This window comes from Sprattus sprattus (genome assembly GCF_963457725.1).
Source record: "Sprattus sprattus genome assembly, chromosome: 7".
In the NCBI taxonomy this organism is placed as follows: domain Eukaryota; kingdom Metazoa; phylum Chordata; class Actinopteri; order Clupeiformes; family Clupeidae; genus Sprattus; species Sprattus sprattus.
In genome coordinates, this window is record NC_137926.1 from 6,985,928 (window position 1) to 7,005,528 (window position 19,601).

Here is a 19,601-nt window from a genome sequence, read left to right on the forward strand (position 1 = left end):
AGGTATACAACACCTGACAAGAACGCAATAGCTTTCTTTTGTAAGTGCGCCCCCTTGCGGTCGACTGTCTTGGGAGCAAAGTACCAAGCCAGTCTACGGAAGTTCTCTGACAACAACGTTGGTTGAAAACACTGGAGTGTTTTACAGGGGGACTCTTTCCGGAGGTCTGTGGCGGACCCGTCTTTGGCATAGACAGAAAAAAGGTCTTTCGCACTGATCGTCACAGCGGTCATGTATCGTAGGCCTACCAGGACCTAACATTGCTGAGTAATCTGACGACCGTTTCTTTTGGGGGCGTTCCTGTGAAAAACAGTAATGTTGAGCTTTCTTGTCCGGGCGATGGTGAGTTGAATACCTAACACCGACAGCCAGGTTTTTATTTGAAGGTAACATTAACGCTTGCTAGTTGGCTAGGTAAGTTAAGTTAGCATATAGTAGCATCGATAAGTTAACTCGCTCGCAGGCAAATGTGAAAGTATTTCTCAGTACACAACAGCAATTTCAGCTATTTACATAGGCCTGTTTCTGCTTGTACTGTTGAAACCCAAAGACGGCTATTAACGTTAACGGAACTCCTGACAGATCAGAACTAGTTGAACGTGCATGGTAAGAAAAAATACTTTCCAATTGCATCTATAGCTTAGTGGTAACATCAGTCGTCTCAAATTTGATTTGCATTTTTCATTTGAATCAACTATCGATTTTGTGAGGGGTAGTTAAATGGGGTAGTGAAACGCAAATGTTCATAACAATTGCGCATATTATGATAAAAGCATCATATTTGTCATAAAAACTATCAGCGGGGTTCTTATCAGATTTAGAAATGGAGGCGCTTCAAATCTGGCTACCTGGGGTGAGGGTATTTGCAAATATGGCAATATGGATCGAAAATAATATTCTGGTATTTTTATGCTGAATACCGATACAATATCTCGGTATTTCTACGAAGTGGGTTAAATATTCAGTTATAGTTGCATATCTCAAACCCACTGTAGTGACAATGTTTTGCAGAACGTGATTGAACTACATGAATAGTGCATGTAGATTTTGAATTCACAGTATTTACTTTTTTTAAATAATGGACCTCTTTTAAGCATTTACATTATATGCATAATGTGATTATTAACACCCTGTTCTTGGGAAAATATCCATATATTTATTTGCTTAAGTGTCTGGAGCATACCCATGCTGTGTAGATGCGGGAGGGCAAACAAAATCACTGTCTCTTGACAGTTCCATCAAGTGATAGTGTACCTTGAAAAAGCTATCATATCAAAAAGCAATCATAACACAGTAGGATTATAATCTCATCAAACACATTTCAGTTCACCTAACCACCAACAGAATAGGCAGTATACAAAGCACCAGATTCCTTTAGTCAGCAGATATTATGCAAGCATCAACATTTTGAATGCCTACAGTAAACACCACTGCAAGTGCATTGGATGGAACCAGAGATCAAAATCATTAAGTTTAGAAGTTCATTTGTTTAGAAAGGTCTGGATTTAACTTGCTCTGTTACAACGTTAAAAATGTGTCGTGCTGTGACTGAAATTGGCTGACCAACCATGTTAGCTAATAAGACCTGTTGCTGGTGCATATGTTGACAACTTTTTTAGCTACATTTTACTACAAAGCACCTAGGTGTCCATGCCATCTGACACAGAAAATACAAGTTCAATTTCCAATAGCGGTTGCGTTCATCGAGACTGCTATATTCCAAGCTGTTTTGCTGTGGGAAATACATATAGGAGAACTGTATCAAAAGATACAAATAATAAATTAATAGGTTCACAGACGGGGCTGAATTCATTATACTGTTACCTGGTTAGCTTAACGTGTTAACACCAAACTTCTGTCAGACATAACACGTAAAAACATGGACACTAAACAGTTAGATAAATTATTGAATGTTTACTCACTTTATTGACAAGGGTCTGAAGTAGCCTTAATATAAGTCAATACCGTTTCCAACTCTTAAACACTGGCAGTTTTATGGAAGAAACGGGTTGTGTAACACAACATCAAACTATTTCGGTATAAACAGTATTATCTCATCCTATATCTCGTTTGAAAAATATATTGCTGTAGCTTAAATACAGATATATCCCCTCACCTTATCTCCAGGGCAGAAAGATGTCGGTTGACCGATTTTCCAACAAACATAATTCATGCTGTGTTTATTACATCCTGGTTTAGCCTATACATTGCCTTACTGTCCTTTCGTTGGCTTATCTCGCTAGTATTCAATAGCAACTGGTAAAGGTTAAGTGAGACGATTTGGGGATGGTTGGGAAATAAATGTTTTGGTGTTAGGCAGCACCCATGAAGCAAATTCCTTGATGTGTTTTGTGATGCATGTGAAAAAAGTGTCCCAATTTTTGTTGAAGTGTGTGGAACAAATGTAACAGGTTCTTTGCATTGTTCACAATGCCCATAACACTAATTATTAATGCCACTCTGTTGGACAGGGTCGGGCTGGTATGGTGAAACCATCCAGCCTGGTGAGACCGGTAGCGGTGACTCGGGTCACAGGCCGTTACCTGGCACACCAGGAGAGTCTGCCCAAGCTACCCGTGCCAGCGCTGAAGCAGACATGCGAGCGCTACCTGGCTGCCCTGGAGCCGATCGTGGAAGAGGAGGAGCTGCAGCACACTCGCCAACTCATCGAGGAGTTTCAGCAGACAGGAGGCGTCGGGGAAAGGCTGCAGAAGAGTCTGGAGCGCAGAGCCACGAAGACGGAAAACTGGGTATGAATTTGGTTAAGGAGAATAACTGCATTTGAGTAGGCTGGAAAACAGTGTCTGTTGTTGGCCTTTTGGAGCTGAGAGAATTGTGACTTTCAGAGGGGCTCTGGTGTTATTAGGATATTGATTGTTGGAAACATTTGAAATGGCGGTCAGCTGGACAGTTGGACCTTTGGAAACACAGTGTGAAAGTTATCAAAGATCTCACATCCCAGTTTGACATTATACTCAGAAATGAGTACCACACCCGAACCAACTTCAATGTTCAGTCTGAATCAAAGCAACATTGATGTGTGTTTTGGCTTCCTCCTTCATGGTCCCTGAACTTTTATATTTGTAATATATTTGTAACTTTATTTGTAACTCTTCTGAAGTAACCTCTCTTGAACCAAGATGTATAAGATATAATAACTTATATAGTAGCTTTGTTAGATAAATCTGACCCTCCTTTTTTGAAGAAGCAAGGGACTCCTTCATTGTGTTCTGTTTGTCTGTACCTTACCCACAGTACCTTTCTTGTTTTATGTATTATTTTGAAGTTTTTCTCATTATGACAATTGCATGCAAATGGATTGGATGTTGGTATCCCCCCCCCCCCACACACACACACACACATCTGTCTCCCTCTCTTACTGTCTCTCTCTCTGTATGTCTCTCTCTTCAGCTGTCAGACTGGTGGTTGAAGGTAGCCTATCTAGACTTCAGGATGCCTGTGGTGGTCCACTCCAGTCCTGGGGTGGTCCTTCCTCGTATGGAGTTTAATGACCGCCAGGGTCAGATGAGGTGAGCAGCAAGGTTAATCTAGGAGATTTAAAGCAGGAGAGGTCCCCCTTAAGGTGAAATCAAGGTTAATCTAGGAGATTCAGAGGAGGAGATATTCAGAAAGAATAGACTTTGTCACTTTCTTATCACATCCTCTACTCAGATCCAAATAAAATGAGAAAGCAACCAAATTCCTGATGGCCTTGCAGTTTTGGGGCTATTACGCCGTTGTTTAAACTCTAGTTAGTTGACATCAGGCCTTTGCCAGAACCTCACAGCGAGAGTTTAATGTGACTCAGTGATGAACTTTGTACAGACTGCCCTACCAACCGTACCTAGGCTATTTGCGGAGTGTTCGTATAGGCGGTTGCTCTCGGCTACAGCACTGTTGATACTGCTGATGTCACTACTCAGCTCAGTTTTTAGACAGCAGTCAGCCAGGAAAATAGTGGTGACATTTTATGTTATAATTTTTCTTATCTTCAGTAGTCCCTCAGATGCAAGTGTCTGATTTTTGTAAATGTAACACAGTACAAGTGTCAAAGTGCTCTTTTTTTTTTTTAGCCCAGTACATGAACGTCTGGTCATACGGTTTTCTTATGTAATCTTTGACATCCAGTCTTTTGATTGCTGTACATCTATAGTATATCCTTGAGTAACTGCTTTGCTATTTACACAGTGGAATATATTAAGAACTTACTGTAAAGTGTGATACTGCAAAGAATCATAGACATATTAACATATATGAATAATTGGTCCTAATCTAACTTAAAATGTAAAGGAATGTTCGGTCTAATGGACATATAATTTGAAGTACTTCAGTACTTTTTTTTTCAAATTTTTTTTATACTAATTTTTTTCAACATATTCCTCAGGTTTGCCGCTAAACTGATTTCAGGGGTCTTGGATTTCAAAACTATGATTGACAAGTGAGTGTGACTCATCTGTTGTTATTGCTGTTAGTGAATCATTATCACAATCTCCTCTCAACTCCTTATGTCATGCAGCATGAGTTGCAACATGTGATGTTAAGGCTGAAATGATGACTGACATTCATTTCTGATTCCAGTGAAACGTTGCCAGTAGAGTATTTGGGAGGTCAGTCGTTGTGTATGAACCAGTACTATCAGGTTTTGTCATCCTGTCGTATCCCTGGTACCAAGGCTGACTCCGTGAAGAACTACGCCCAGAGCAGAAGGCCTCCAACGCATATCACCGTGGTGCACAACTTCCAGGTCTCTCGACACTTTCCTTCTACGCATGATTTTCTTGCACAACCTTGCTGCTTTCCAAGCCACTTTGGAATTTTAATGTTTGTCTCTAACAATTAATTGGTGTGCAATGTTTTCTAAGCACAAATCATTGGTGCAAGATGTGTTCTCAAATAGTCCCCTTTAATGCTGTTCCTGCTCTTTTGCGTGTGCAGTTTTTTGTACTGGACGTGTACAACAGTGACGGCACCCCGCTGACGGTGGATCAGATCTACCGTCAGCTGGAGAAGATCTGGAACTCCTCACTGCAGACTAACAAGGAGCCAATTGGCATCCTGACGTCACAGGACCGAAACACCTGGGGGAAGGCATACAACACCCTCATCAAAGGCGAGTCAGAATCAGCTACACAGAACAGACAAGATCCTTAGGGCAGCAAAATGTAGAATTTGGAAAGGAATGGAATGGAATGCAATGCAACAACGTCCATGAGTGCAAGAAATCCTTATACCCGTGCAAACATGCTTGTTGATGCACAATATAAAGTGTTAATTACGATGTTAATTTCAGTATTTACAGCTTCAGCTCATTCTGGTTTCATCCCCCTTTATTCGAATCGGATGGAGACTCATCAATTTGTGCTCTTTCCACGTTCAACTCTTTACAGACAAGACTAATAAAGAGTCTGTGCATGCCATTCAGAAGAGCATCGTCACCGTGTGCCTGGACGCGCCCATGCCTCGAGTCTCAGACGAGCTGTTCAGGAGTCGGGCGGCGGTGCAGATGCTGCACGGCGGAGGCAGCCGATGGAACAGTGGAAACCGCTGGTTTGACAAGACTGTACAGGTGAGGGGAACGAATCTGCTGGTTTGACAAGACTGTACAGGTGAGGGAAACAAATCCGCAAGTTTGACAAGACTGTACAGGTAAGGGGAACGAATCCGCTGGTTTGACAAGACTGTACAGGTGAGGGGAACGAATCTGCTGGTTTGACAAGACTGTACAGGTGAGGGAAACAAATCCGCAAGTTTGACAAGACTGTACAGGTGAGGGAAACGAATCCGTAGCCATTGACTAAGGCAAGGCAAGGCAGGCCAACTTTATGTATATAGCTCATTTCAGGCACATGTACATATACTGTACAATAACAGGAAAGACAATAAAGATTTTAGATAAATTAAATAGATCAAATAAAAATTATAAAAAACAAGAGTTAAGTGAAACAAGTAAAAAGAAGATGATAAACATAAAAATTAAAGAAGTTACTGGCTTGAGAGGATTTGTTGGAGGTTTGAAGTATGTTTAGTAGGGCCAGGCGGTAACAAGCGAAAGGTGAGGAGTTTCTATCACACCAGACAGATTTGGATATTTGATCATATCACTTGTCACAACATGTGAGGGTTCTACGTGACTCTACTAATTGGGCCACTGTGCACTGTAGGGTTTGACAATAGCTGTTGAGATTTTGTGTTTTGTCCAAATACTAGGATGCAGTTTCGTCATTAGGGAAGTGAAAGTTTAAATGTATTCTCATTCTATGTCTGTTTTAACCTCAGCGAAAATGCTAAACTCGTGGTCAGACTCACGAGAGTTGAAGTCAGATGATTGGGTTCTTTTCTTCGTCTTGTTGAATTCTTCCTCTGTGCATCTCCCAGTTTATCATAGGGGAGGATGGATCGTGTGGTCTGATGTATGAACACGCTCCTGCTGAGGGACCTCCAATCATCAAGTTAATCGACCACGTAGTTGAATTCATGTAAGGCCTAACACTTTCAGAACATAGTTGTATAATAAAGGCTATATAACTACATGTACAAATAACAATTATAAATTAGAATGCATTTTTATATTTGGGAAAAATATTAAAGTAAGGGCCCCAGATCTTGCTTGGAGACTTACAGAATTTGAATGTTTTGTGCTCTAACAGGAAGAAGTCTGAAATGGTGCGTACTCCAATGGTTCCCCTGCCCATGCCTAAGAAACTACGCTTCAACATCACACCAGAGATAAAGAAGGACATTGAAAAAGCCAAACAGAACCTGAACATGTGAGCCCAAAACATTTGGGGGGATTCTTCAACCTGAGCCTTATTTTTCTTTTTGGGTCTAAACTTTTACTAGAATGCTATAATTGTGAGACATGCAGTGGTGGAAAAAAGCAGTCAAGCAGCAAATCAATAAATATACACAGTAAATGAAATATATCATAGCCAGATAATATCAATAGTGCATTGCCTTAAATTTCTCAAATTCAAAGTAACTGTAAATAAAGTATTATCTTTCTCTATAAAACCAATTCAGGTCATGTGGGGCAGAGGGGAAATTAGCACCTTGACAGTTTGGTTTGAAAAATTTGAAACATTTTGGTTCTGCATTGCCATGAGAACGGACACTAACGAGGCTGACTTTATTTCTAAAACCTGACTGCAGCTTAACAAAAGCACTGTTCATCTTTGCTGTTATCTGTTTGAAATGCTATCTATTTCTGCACTGCTACTTTGAGCTCTGCCTTCATATCAGATTGGATTAGTTCTAAACCCTCAAAACATTACTACCCACAATTAGAACTGGTTCCCCCATGATGCTAGGTGTAGTCTGAAATAGTACAGTTATATCTTGCCTATTTAAAATATCCTGGTTTGCTCTGGAAACACACACACACATGCCCACACTCTTTGTTTGTAGAGCAGACCTGTACATTATTTTTAGTATACACTGATGCTAGCCAGTCGACAGCCTTACAATCTTTTCTTCTTTTGTTTACAGCATGGTGCAGGACCTTGATGTTCGAGTCGTTCTATTTCCTCATTTTGGCAAAAATGTTCCAAAGTCACACAAGATGAGTCCAGATGCCTATATTCAGATTGGTCTTCAACTGGCTTATTACAGGTACATTTACAGACGTATAGTTCAGGACAACTGTTCACAGGAGATATTGTTAAAGAAGCCTGAAGGATACTTAAACAACTGGTTATACAGTATATCTCTATTTTCTCACAGTCAAGGAATACATGACAGTACCCAGCTATAGTGCGCACACATTCTGTTAGTCACACAAATCTTCCCATTATACCCTTTTCAGGATGTATAAGGTCTGCTGTGCCACATATGAGAGTGCATCCCTGCGCATGTTCAGGCTGGGTCGAACAGATACCATCCGCTCAGCCTCCATCCACTCCGCTAACTTTGTCAAGACCATGGACGACCCTGCCATCCAAGTATGCTAACACTAATACAGTTACAATTAGGACCCCATAACGGAGGCATAAACCCTGCTCAAGCTCTCTCTCTCTGTCTTTGTGTTTGTGTGTATGTGTGTGTGTGTGTGTGTGTGTGTGTGTGTGTGTGTGTGTGTGGCAGAATATGGAGAAAGTGAGTCTTTTGGAGAAGGCTGTGAAGGGACACAGGGCATACACTGACATGGTATGTGCATGAGGATCTCTATGTGGATGTACTGTTTATACTAAGGATACTTAGGGAAGTTATGAATATTGTCAACATGGGGGCATGTCACTGCATGGTGTCAGTGCAGACATTCATGCATTTCATGAGGTAGGTCTGGAAGTCTGGAGGAAATGCTGTACAAATCTCTTACAAGCTGATATTGAACTAGAATTAAATATAATATTAGTAGTCACTATAACGGGTCTTAAAGTGTATGACTTGAGCTGTTTTATCTGAGTAAACAAACAACCCTGCCCATATTTTAGTGTTTCTAGTACTTCTAAAAGACATGATACCTTTAACAAATGTCTAATTGTGTTTTACTTCCTCCACCTCCCTGCTCCTTTGCTTTATTGGGTGTGGCTTATCGCAGGCGATTCGTGGTCAGGCCATTGACAGGCATCTGCTTGGGCTCAAGCTTCAAGCTATTGAGGACCTTACCTCCTTACCAGAGATCTTCATGGACACGTCTTATGCAAAAGCGTTGCACTACAATCTCTCAACTAGCCAGGTACACACTCCCAGCCTACGGTGCTTATGTCTGCAGTGTTTTTCTATCATTGCCCGTATCATGCTTGTGTCATCACAGCTCTTTCAGGTGTGATTTGCTGTGTGGGCTTTAAGAATAAAAGGTAGCGAGCTGAAGGAAACATTGAGATTGACTTTAACACTGTCAAGCTTACCTGTGCAGTATATTGTGGCTTTGCACACTTTTGTAGGCCAATGCTATCTGTTGCACTTGCATTTTTGTGTGGAAATCAGTTTCATGGTGAAATCTGCATTTGCCATAATAGGGCTTATAATGGTGTGCTGCAATGCATTGTGGTCTTAGACCAATGCAAAAATAAACTGAAAGACTCAATAAATCATAAACCCATTTCACCGTTTAACCCATCCATGCAACTAGTTGTGCGTTTAACTCATCCATGTAACTAAGTGTCCGTTTAACCCATCCATGCAACTAAGTGTCCGTTTAACCCATCCATGTAACTAAGTGTCCGTTTAACTCTGTCCTCCCTCTGCCCCCCTCAGGTGCCGGCGAAGACGGACTGTGTGATGTGTTTTGGCCCGTTGGTGCCAGACGGTTACGGCGTGTGCTACAACCCCATGGAGGAGCACATTAACTTTGCCGTGTCTGCCTTCAACAGCTGTGAAGACACCAACGCAAGCGGGCTGGCCCAAGCCCTGGAGGCGGCACTAGTGGACATGAGGGACCTGCTGGAACAGACACCCAAGGCCAAACTGTGAGGGTGGCAAGGTGGCATGGAGCCAGGGTGGCATGGAGCCAGAGCAGATACATCTCTTTAATGATGATGAACTGCTTTTTAAATCAGCAGGCCCACCTTGAAGGTGACCTGAAACAAGCACTGCTGAAATTCACAGGGGCAGTTGACAGTGTCGGCTCTCACACATTGCTCAAAGTAAGAGTGAGAAATTAAGCACTTCATGTAAAGGGATGGGAACACACAGAGTGGTGTGGGTGTGTGTTTGTGTGTGTGTGAGTGTGTGTGCATAAGCCAATTTAGCCCCACTGTCACCATGTTGGGCAAATGTTGTTGCCATGCATTGGGTCAGTGGTGTACTGACTCATCCCAACTAAGATAACACTAACATTTTGAATGTTTAATTCAAATAATTTATCTTTGATTGCAGTGCTGGAATAGATCGGGGGGTTCAGGGCTTTTTGGAACCCTGTCAGGAGGATGTTTTTAAGCACAATGTTGTTTTTGTAAATACAGATATTACCATTTCGGTGAGCTCATGCTGTGATATATAAGCATTTTGGTTTAATTTCAATACTCACCAGTTCTGTACCTTCTTCACCGTTTGTACCCATGAAGACCTGACTGAGTAAAGCTGACACTCTAACACAATTATTGTACCAGGGACATTAATTACACACACTCAAATATACAATTACTGTGTTGTAGCCAAACCGCTCTTTTACTCGCCCCAAGGGCAATTCATACCAAAGATTTGCAAGGAGACAAAACTGTTGCATAGACAAGTTGAAGTGGTTTGAATTAACCAGTGCAAGTTGTTGCAAGCCGTCTGATGTAACATTAGTTGCAAAATATTCCTTGTGTCAAATCACAGTTGCAGTTGAACGAACGACAATTCTTTCTTAAAGTCCATACTAATCTGCCCTTTGAGCAAAATGTGGCTTATTTTGACATGTCCACATTTAAAATGCACTAATAATTATTAGCCTCAAGTTGGGTCAGCAGCTTCCAATTTTTACTGCAATCAACATTTCCTCAGCCGTGTAATATATTATGCAGTGGAAAGTATTCATTTTCCCTGACCCATTTATTGTGCTTGTTTACCTTCTTTAAATGCTATCCAGAGAATGTGTCTCTTTTGAGTACATGTGTCATTAATGAATTGTTCACTTGATGTAGTTTGCAATTCTTTTTGTCACCTTCATGGGATGGAGCTGAACTGTGCCTTGTGTGAATAGTATAATTATAAAAACTATGGTGAGTTCATGGCAAACAGAAAGTCTGTGTTTACCTATTTCAAGAAAATGGAAATAAATGTTTATAATAATAAATGAGAATTGATCTGCATTGACCTTGCGTCTTCATTTAAGTAGACTATGGCAATCCGTGTGAACATGAGCTAGACGGGGTATGTATTGCAGATATCAGTGATTCAGTTCTTCCACAATGACATTCTTCCTATATCTATAACGCCATTCATGTGTATTGGGCTTCCCATTTCCAATACTTGTGGATATCTGCAGTTCCATTGTTTTAAGTCATAATGCCAATTGTGAATATCTTATGATATTTTTACTAGTCACAATGTATTTTTGGATAATCTAACATTAAGGATATCTGTAATGGATTTATGGATTATGACTGGTAACAGTTGGATTGTTGAAATGGGAGCTTTCCCCAGGAAGAATCATGTAGAAATCTTATATGACAATTGTGGATATCTGAAATGACAATTGTGGATAGAAGGAATGTCATTGTGGGTATTTGAAATGAATTTTCTTTTTAAATAGGATGGTTGAATTACAGATATCTTCAATATATGTATATCCAGTCCAGCTATTGAATGTTAAAATGACCCATTATAATTTTAGGATTTTAAGATATCTTGAATTTAGTTTTAACCAGTACAGTCAAAGTTGAGGATACCTTGAAAAATACTTTCTACTTTCCACAATTTTGACAAGAAGAAATGCTATTATCGATAGCTAAAATGTAATTACAGATAGGAGTGTGGTTCGGTTAAATGTTAGAACAGCTTGCTATCGTACACTGCAGAACAGTACCATCTGTTGACAATATTATTGCCCCTGCCAATGAAAAACCTTGTATGTCTATGGTCCGGTCCGTGCCCACGTTGTCTGCGTTTTGTTCAGACGTCATTTCTACCGGAAACAAGGCGAAATGGACCTCTAAAGATGGCGTCTGACAAAAGATATACATACGCGGGTGTTGTGGTGTTCCTGTCATATTTTATTATTGGATGTCACGCTAGATTACATCACCTGGTACTTGAGGTACATGTCTAAAACTACTCGAAATTTCTTGTGGGTCATAATTTCTGTCTTGCTGGGTACCAGATACTGTCTTGGTAGCAAGCTAGTTTGGTAGCAGGCTAGTTATGTTGTTGGTGGAGGCTGTGCACTTTCACAAGATTTAATCCCTTTGTAAGTTAACTATTTGGCCTGGTTACAAATACTATTTTGCACTATAGTGCAGTCATGTTCGTCAAACAAATGAGGAGTCACGTAAATTAGCATTGGCTGTCTGAAGTATGTTATTGTTAAAAGGTTATCGAAAGCTAGACTCGTTTTTTGTATTTACTTACAGGGAAACTGCTTTGTAATTGTAATTGTGCCAGTCTGGTTTTGGGCGACATACAACCATAGCCGTTAATGTACAGGCCATACCATACGGCCTATTATAACACATGAATCATAGGTCGTCGTATTGTCAAGTCAAGCCAAAGTGTTTATTGTCACATGCACCACATAGCTTCAGCGCAGCGAAATTCGTATGACTTGGCAGGCAACATCTACGCAGTGCATCGATGCCAGGCTAGATCCGAAGGGCTGTCTACCTAAATTCGGTTTAACATGAGACGAATTCACAATTAATGTCTCTGTCCAATTCATTTTAGAATGACATCCGGCAGAAAGTCCACCTGAACACCTTCGGGTTTTACAAAGATGGTTACATGACTGTCAGTCTGAACAGCCTCATGTTAAATGATGTGCCAATTACAGATGTCGATAGTAGCACGGTAAGATGCATTCTTCTCTTTACCTTTCTTTTCCCCATATTACATAAAACCAATAAATTATTTGTCATAAACTCTTTTGGGGTGAATTGTAATTGTTTTTTACATCTCAGTTGGGATTCATCCTGGACAAAACTAACAGCAATGGTTTTGCCTCATATCTGGTAAGCATTCATTCAACACAGGATTATAATGTTGTGCGCAAGAACAATCAGTCAGTCATAACGGATTAAAGCAGGTTGTGTCATGTTTTTCAGTGCTGAGTGATGTTAATTTGAGGACTCTGTGTGTGTGTGTGTGTGTGTGTGTGTTTGTGTGTGTGCCCGTCCGCCCATGCGTGTGTGTGCATCAGGATGATGACTCCGGGTTTTGTGTTCTGAAAAAGACACCCAGCAGCGATGCTGTTGTGCTGCTCCTGTTGGACTTCAACAGGAATGAGTAAGTCTCTACTAAAACAGAACATGCATATTTTACCCAGAGATGAGCCTGAAGCAAAGTAAGCTTTCTGGTTAATCTACAGAAGTCTTAGAACAGCCGTTCGTTTAAATAACGTAATCAGCAGTTTTACTAGATCTCCACCAGTGCACCTACTCAAAGTCCCATCAGGGGTTGTCAAAAAAAAATCTAATCTCTAGACCTTAAATAATGATATGTATCTGAAAGAAGGGTCAATAGTAAACAAATGCTCCTGTGTCTTCAATGCATTTTGATACTATATTTGGGTTGTTTTTATGCCTTTGTTGACCATTTAGAATGGACATGTAAACAAATGCACGGGTCTGAAACCGGGAAACGCAGTGTGTAAAGTGAAGATAACATTAAATATTACACACAATTTATTTACAGATTTTGATAGTAACAAAGAAGGTCCAATCAAATAGGTGACAGCCCCAATCTGGGAGGTCCTGGATCCTGTTCCGGCAAGATCCGGCACAAATTAAGCCCTGGCAACTGCAATATCAACGAAGGCTAACTCAAGTGACTTTCTATTGGGACTAAGTCCATGCTCTCCCCTCCAGTGCGGTGTGAAGGGATGCTAGGTTCCCACTGTGCATACAGGTTCTGTCTGTTTGTGTGGTTCTAGAATGTTCATACAGGTTCTGTCTGTTTGTGTGGTTCTAGAGTGACTATAAAGGTTCTGTCTGTTTGTGTGGTTCTAGAGTGACTATAAAGACCTCAGCAGAAGAGGGTCTCTTCCCCCAGATCATCCCTGTCCTGGCAGGGGGTGCTGGCACTGGAACAACAGGGGAGCAGGAGAACAATAAAGTGGAGAAAGAGAAACTGAAAGGTACACATACACATTTATGTTCAAAAATATATCCTGCATGCAAAGCTTTTAAACTCTTACTTTAATGGGTTAAAGCGCTGGTATGTTTGTGTGAATGTTTAATGGAGACAAATTAATTGATCCATTGTGTTATCAAATTTTTTTTTTTTTTAATTGTTCCTTTTTGGTTTTGGATCCTTAACTCACTGCTCTTCTTCCTTTTGTCTGTGGGTAAACAGATGGGGCTGAAGTCTCCAAGGAGCTTACAGTGGTAAGGCTGTTTCAGTGGAACAATCCGCTCGATTGGTTGGTTTTAATGCATTTGCTTGTTTCTGAATATTGTTTGTGTCTCTTAGGCTTCGAACAAAGAACCCATATATCCTCTGGAGCAAAAAGGGGACAGCTATTCCTTCAGGGTACCTATCTTATATCTTATTCATATCTTGTAAATAGATGGATCTGTGCCATTCCTTATAAATAACTGAACAGAGTTTTTGGTCCTGATCACTCTGTTTTAACTTTCTATGTGTCCTTCCAACATAGTTTTATTTCAATGTCACCACTGACGACCAGCAAGGCTTGTACAACTTCTACTTCTACAACTGCTACAGCAGGGACGCTCAGACAAACCTTCTGAAGTTCAACCTCGATGTATGTACTGGCTTCTCCCTCTAAGCAGCCCTTAGTAACATATGCACAATTCAGTAATTTCAGAGCATGTAGTCAAAATAATCCGTAGCTGTTTTTGTAACGGCTGCATGAAACCTGTTTCAACTATTTACATAAATATGCTTTGTAAAATGAAAACATACGTCACACTTCAGACAACTTCAGAGGAGAAGAAGGGAGGGGGCGAGAGAGGAAGTGTGAAATTGTGGCACTGAGTGTGTGTGTGTGTGTGTGTGTGTGTGTTTGTTTCTTGGCTGCATAGAAACATGTTTAAGGAATGTTCTGTCTTCTTGTAGATCAACATTGAGGAGAAGAACCCGAAGAGCTTCCTGTCTGCGGGTGAGATCCCCCTGCCTAAGCTCTACATCTTCATGTCCATGCTCTTCTTCATCATCGGGACGCTCTGGGTCCATGTGCTCCACACAAGAAAGTGAGTCTCACAAAACATTCAGCCTTATATGGCTGGAACTGCAATTTCCATGTAGTCCATATGAATGTTGTTGTAATGCCAGGGAGTCAACACAAGAGGGCACCATCATCATTCAAAACAATGCTGACTTATAGTCATTTCAGATCATAGTAAATTGGAACAAGCACCACACATCATAAAAAAGACAAATGTGTTATGTCTGTACCTTCAAAAAAGCACATTTTGTGTTTATCAGAGCGTGTAATTTTTTTTTAAATTTCTCATCAGTTCAGCTTCTTCCCCCAAATTTCCCACCTGGAGTTTTCCACAGTTTTTTGCACTTAGGCATTTAAATTAAGGGGTTGTTGTGTTGTTTGCTCAGCAGACAGATGTTTTGTCTCTATTGACGTGATTACTGATTATATTATAATATATTATATTTTCTTCACAGGGTGGATGTCTACAAAATCCACTGGCTTATGGCATCTCTTCCATTCACCAAATCTCTCTCTCTGGTGTTCCATGCTGTGAGTGACGCCCCTCATAATCACCAATGTAACGCATCTATTATAGACCTTAGCGATGATGTCTAAAGACTAACTAGGAGCTTGTGTTTGTTTCTTCCTCAGATTGACTACTACTACATTTCAAACCAGGGTTTCCCCATCGAGGGCTGGGCTGTGGTCTACTACATCACACACCTGTAAGATCCCTGGGCAACTTTTTGTGCCTTAACGTGGTGTTAAAAATGACGGTGAACTTGAGCGTTTTACATCCACATGTTCACAAGGTGTAGGAAAGCATTCTGTCTCCAGACCACATGGTCCCTAAGTGGAGCTGTGGCTGGCATGAATGTGCTCTTCTTGTGCTTAACTTGCACTTACAGCGGTTACATTCCTGCACTTTTTTTTCTTTTCTATTTCGTTTAAATTTTTTCCTATGTAAAGTAGTATTTATTGTTGCACCAGGCATCCTATGCTCGTAGCTTGATTGTTCTCTCCCTTGTACGTCGCTTTGGACAAAAGCGCCTGCTAAATGACTAAATGTAAAATGTAATGTAAATGTTTTATGTCTGTCTCCAGGCTGAAGGGGGCGCTCTTGTTCATCACCATAGCCTTGATAGGGACTGGCTGGGCGTTCGTCAAGCACATTCTCTCTGACAAAGACAAGAAGATCTTCATGATCGTCATCCCTCTTCAGGTAAAGTTCTCCCAAAGGGTCGACCGTTACAGTATTTGTCTTTCGTTATGGCCACTGCAGTTACAGCCGTTGCTGTAGTAACCAACATGCAGGATGCCAAAGAAAAGCAGGAAGGAAACCGCTCTATTTAACCATTTTGTCATCAGACATTTTAATCATGTACCTGCATCTAATTTCCTGTGCGCCTATCCTCAGGTGTTGGCGAATGTGGCCTACATTATCATCGAGTCGACAGAAGAGGGCAGCAGCGAGTACGGCCTGTGGATGGAGGTCCTCTTCCTAGTGGACCTATTGTGCTGTGGGGCCATCTTGTTTCCTGTTGTCTGGTACGCTCACACTCCACAGGGACATGCAGGCTTACGACTCTACTACTTAGTCCAAGGGTTTTACCAACCGGGGGTCTGTGTCCGGGCGTCATGGTTACAAACACGGATGCGCGTGCAGGCACATCAGTGGGCCTCAAATTACTTACTAGTTAGATTGGTGGTCCCTGGGACAAAACCAGTTGAAAACCCCTGCCTTAGTCTATGGCTAACCATCGTCCGCTCACCCTTCAGGGGACTCACGATTCGACTCCTTAGTCTATGGCTAACCATCGTACGCTCACCCTCCTCATGGCTGCACACCTTAGTCTATGGCTACCCATTATGATGATTCTATCATACAGAAATGGTCATAGGAGCTACATATAAAAATACAGAATTGGTATGCATATGTTTGAAGCATTGGTGGAAAGTAACTACTGGTATTTAAGTTCAAGTACTGCACTGTATAATTAAATTAATTAATAAGTATAATTTCTAGGAACTTATGTTATTTGTTTATTTAATACAATGATAAGTATTTTTTTTAGATACTTATGTTATTTATAAGTTAGATTTAGTACATACATAATTAAATGTTTGAGTATTTGTGCTACTTTATGCTTCCACTCCACTACATTTCAGGGGGAAATGTTGTACTTTCTACACCAATACATTTATTTGACAGTTTTAGTTACTGTTAACTTACATCTCACGCCCCTTCACATTTATCTGGTATCTCTGTTTATAAAACTGGATATTAAGTAGTTCAAACTAGCGCCACTTCCAGCAGCTACAACAGTAACATGCTGCTCACATGCGTCTGCTTCAGTCTTAATGTTATCATCTAATGATGTCATATACAGTAATATGCTGCTCACATGCATCTGCTTCAGTATAAATGTAATAATCTAATGATGTCAAATACAGTAACAAGCCAGTGAGAGGGACCAAACCAGTACTTTAAGTTAAATATTTTAACTACATTTGCTGCTGATACTTAGTACTTTGACAATAGATTTTTAATGCAAGACCTTAACTTGCAATGAAGTATTTTACATTGTTGTTTACTTTTACTTAAGTAGAGGATCTGAATACTTTTTCCACCACTGGTTTGTAGTGATAACATGTTGGTGTTTTGCTCTGAAGAGAAGTTGCTCTTGTATACATTCAGTAATGTTATTGTGTCACTGCTGTTTTGCAGGTCTATCAGGCATCTACAGGAGGCCTCAGCAACAGATGGAAAAGGTATGAGGCTGCTAAATGTGTTCATAGGGACAAGTGTCAGCAGTCACATATCACTCTGGTGTGTGTTTTTTTTTAAGGAGTTAGGCTCGGCTGCTTAACAATAGCTAGAATTAGCTTCTCCAGCCCCCATGAAGAGTGACACAGGTTACGCTGAAAAACAGCCGTTAGGGTTAGCACAGGGCTTAGGGTTAGCACAGGGGTTAGGGTTAGCACAGCCGTTAGGGTTAGGGTTAGCACAGCCGTTAGGGTTAGGGTTAGCACAGCCGTTAGGGTTAGGGTTAGCACAGCCGTTAGGGTTAGGGTTAGGGTTAGCACAGGGTTAGGGTTAGCACAGCCGTTAGGGTTAGGGTTAGCACAGGGGTTAGGGTTAGCACAGGGGTTAGGGTTAGGGTTAGCACAGGGGTTAGGGTTAGGGTTAGCACAGGGGTTAGGGTTAGCACAGGGGTTAAAGTGACAAGTCTTGGAGATCTAGATAACGGATTAAGCCTAGTAGCAATGGAATGGAAATTCTTTTAGCCGTTGAGGCAGTTAAACATACTGACACACTGGTGTTCTCCTCATTACTTTACCCATGCAGACATACAGTTAGTTTCTGTATGTGTGTGTTCATTGGCATTCAGTGGACTGTGTGTGTGTGTGTGTGTGTGTGTGTGTGTGTAATGGTGGAGTGACGATGGGCTTAGTTTAGCAAGTAGAGTTTTGCTTAACGGCCAGGAGCCAGGCCTCTTGGCGCCCCCCGTGGCTCCGACAGCTCCAGTTGGCTCGTGCACTCGGATGATAAATGTCATGTTCTTCAGCACCTCCACTTCCCTCTTTAGCTCGGCGCGAGTGAGTCTCGGGAATACGGGGAGGCCGTTTTAGCCTACTGTATTTAATTATTCCTCTATGGAGTCTTTTTTTCTCCATACTTTTAGCCTAAGAGGATGGTCTGTCAGATTGAAGGCATTATTCATTCATAACGCGCTCAGATTTGGTAATGTTTTCCCCTCAAAACCTGCCCTCTCTCTCTGCTCGTGTGCAAATGGGCTCTCCTCCTGCTCAAAAGTGTTTGTCTGCACTCACATATAATGTTGCTTTCAGTCTGACTCAGACTCAGCAGCACATGCTGCTTCTGTGTGATCACGAAACAGCTGCTCACAGACTTCTGCAGTCTCAGAGACGACATAAAGGAAGAGCCCAATCACACAAAAGGGGCTGCAGATCTGCCACGGCAGAAGTGTCGCAATAACACGTGTGAAATGACGGCCAATTGAGAGGCCCATCTGAGATGTAACTGATAACTCTGACAGCTCTTGGAGCTAAATACTTCCACTTCTGTAGGCATTTAAAGATGTGTCTATACATTCACAGATCTATGCACACATTTCATCTTTTGTCTACACATTCACAGATATATGCACACATTTAAAGATTTGGGTACACATTCACAGATCTATGCACTCATTTTAAGATTTGTCTACACATTCACAGATATATGCACACATTTAAAGATTTGTCTACACATTCACAGATCTATGCACACATTTAAAGATTTGTCTACACATTCACAGATCTACGCATGCATTTACAAATGTGTCTACACATTCACAGATCTACGCATGCATTTACAAATGTGTCTAAACGTGTACAAATCTAAATACATTCGCAAAATCTCATTACACATTTAGAGATTATTATTTTACACGTTTACAAATCTGATTATGTACACACAGATTCTGAATACACATTTGCAGATTCCTGTTCACATTCGCAAATCTCATTACATATTTAGAGCCTCCATTGCAAATTTGATTACACAGATTGAGATATATTTACACAACTCTCCACACCCATTTGCAAATAATTCTGCTACAGTAATACCCAACCGTACCTGGCATTCTATTTTGTTGGTGAATTTTGATGAGGTAATTTTGCAACAATAGGGGCAGGGACAGTGGTACAGGAGGTAGAGAAGTTGGTTAGTAATCAGAAGGGTGCTAGTTCCTGTCAAAGTGTCCTTGAGCAAGACACTGAACCCCTTATTGCTCCTGATGTGCAGTGTGCCATCAGTGTAAAATAGTATACAGTACATCCTTGTAAGTCG

General features: G+C 41.0%; 2 protein-coding genes across 3 annotated transcripts in view; both read left to right on the forward strand.

The window, feature by feature from the left end:
• The first annotated feature begins 110 nt into the window (after positions 1–110).
• Positions 111–10,731, forward strand: crata (carnitine O-acetyltransferase a). The gene is made up of 14 exons (XM_080842503.1): positions 111–342; positions 2,472–2,750; positions 3,412–3,530; positions 4,385–4,438; positions 4,579–4,744; positions 4,936–5,110; positions 5,388–5,566; positions 6,376–6,476; positions 6,648–6,767; positions 7,486–7,608; positions 7,802–7,937; positions 8,080–8,142; positions 8,537–8,674; positions 9,196–10,731. Exons 1-14 carry the CDS (start codon positions 316–318, stop codon positions 9,409–9,411), a joined length of 1,896 nt encoding a protein of 631 aa, XP_080698629.1. The 5' UTR covers positions 111–315; the 3' UTR covers positions 9,412–10,731.
• An 837-nt stretch (positions 10,732–11,568) lies between these two features.
• gpr107 (G protein-coupled receptor 107) overlaps positions 11,569–19,601 on the forward strand; it is a gene marked incomplete at its 3' end in the record, with an annotated part of 38,548 nt that continues 30,515 nt past the window's right edge. For both annotated transcript variants that reach the window (XM_080842967.1, XM_080842968.1), the window contains exons 1-14: positions 11,569–11,680; positions 12,304–12,426; positions 12,537–12,587; positions 12,776–12,861; positions 13,584–13,711; positions 13,930–13,961; positions 14,047–14,106; positions 14,234–14,341; positions 14,656–14,789; positions 15,220–15,295; positions 15,398–15,471; positions 15,851–15,968; positions 16,164–16,294; positions 17,475–17,518. In XM_080842967.1, the coding sequence (XP_080699093.1) occupies positions 11,582–11,680; positions 12,304–12,426; positions 12,537–12,587; positions 12,776–12,861; positions 13,584–13,711; positions 13,930–13,961; positions 14,047–14,106; positions 14,234–14,341; positions 14,656–14,789; positions 15,220–15,295; positions 15,398–15,471; positions 15,851–15,968; positions 16,164–16,294; positions 17,475–17,518 (1,264 nt within the window). In that variant the 5' untranslated portion in view covers positions 11,569–11,581. The remainder of the gene's footprint in view (positions 11,681–12,303; positions 12,427–12,536; positions 12,588–12,775; positions 12,862–13,583; positions 13,712–13,929; positions 13,962–14,046; positions 14,107–14,233; positions 14,342–14,655; positions 14,790–15,219; positions 15,296–15,397; positions 15,472–15,850; positions 15,969–16,163; positions 16,295–17,474; positions 17,519–19,601) is intronic.

Bases quoted from the DNA above. Each gene is read 5' to 3' on its own strand.
- crata (XM_080842503.1), top strand. From the start codon at position 316: ATGTTGAGCTTTCTTGTCCGGGCGATG. The intron at 6,477-6,647 runs GTAAGGCCTAAC...GTGCTCTAACAG, and splicing joins GACCACGTAGTTGAATTCAT to GAAGAAGTCTGAAATGGTGC. The intron at 8,143-8,536 runs GTATGTGCATGA...GGCTTATCGCAG, and splicing joins ACAGGGCATACACTGACATG to GCGATTCGTGGTCAGGCCAT.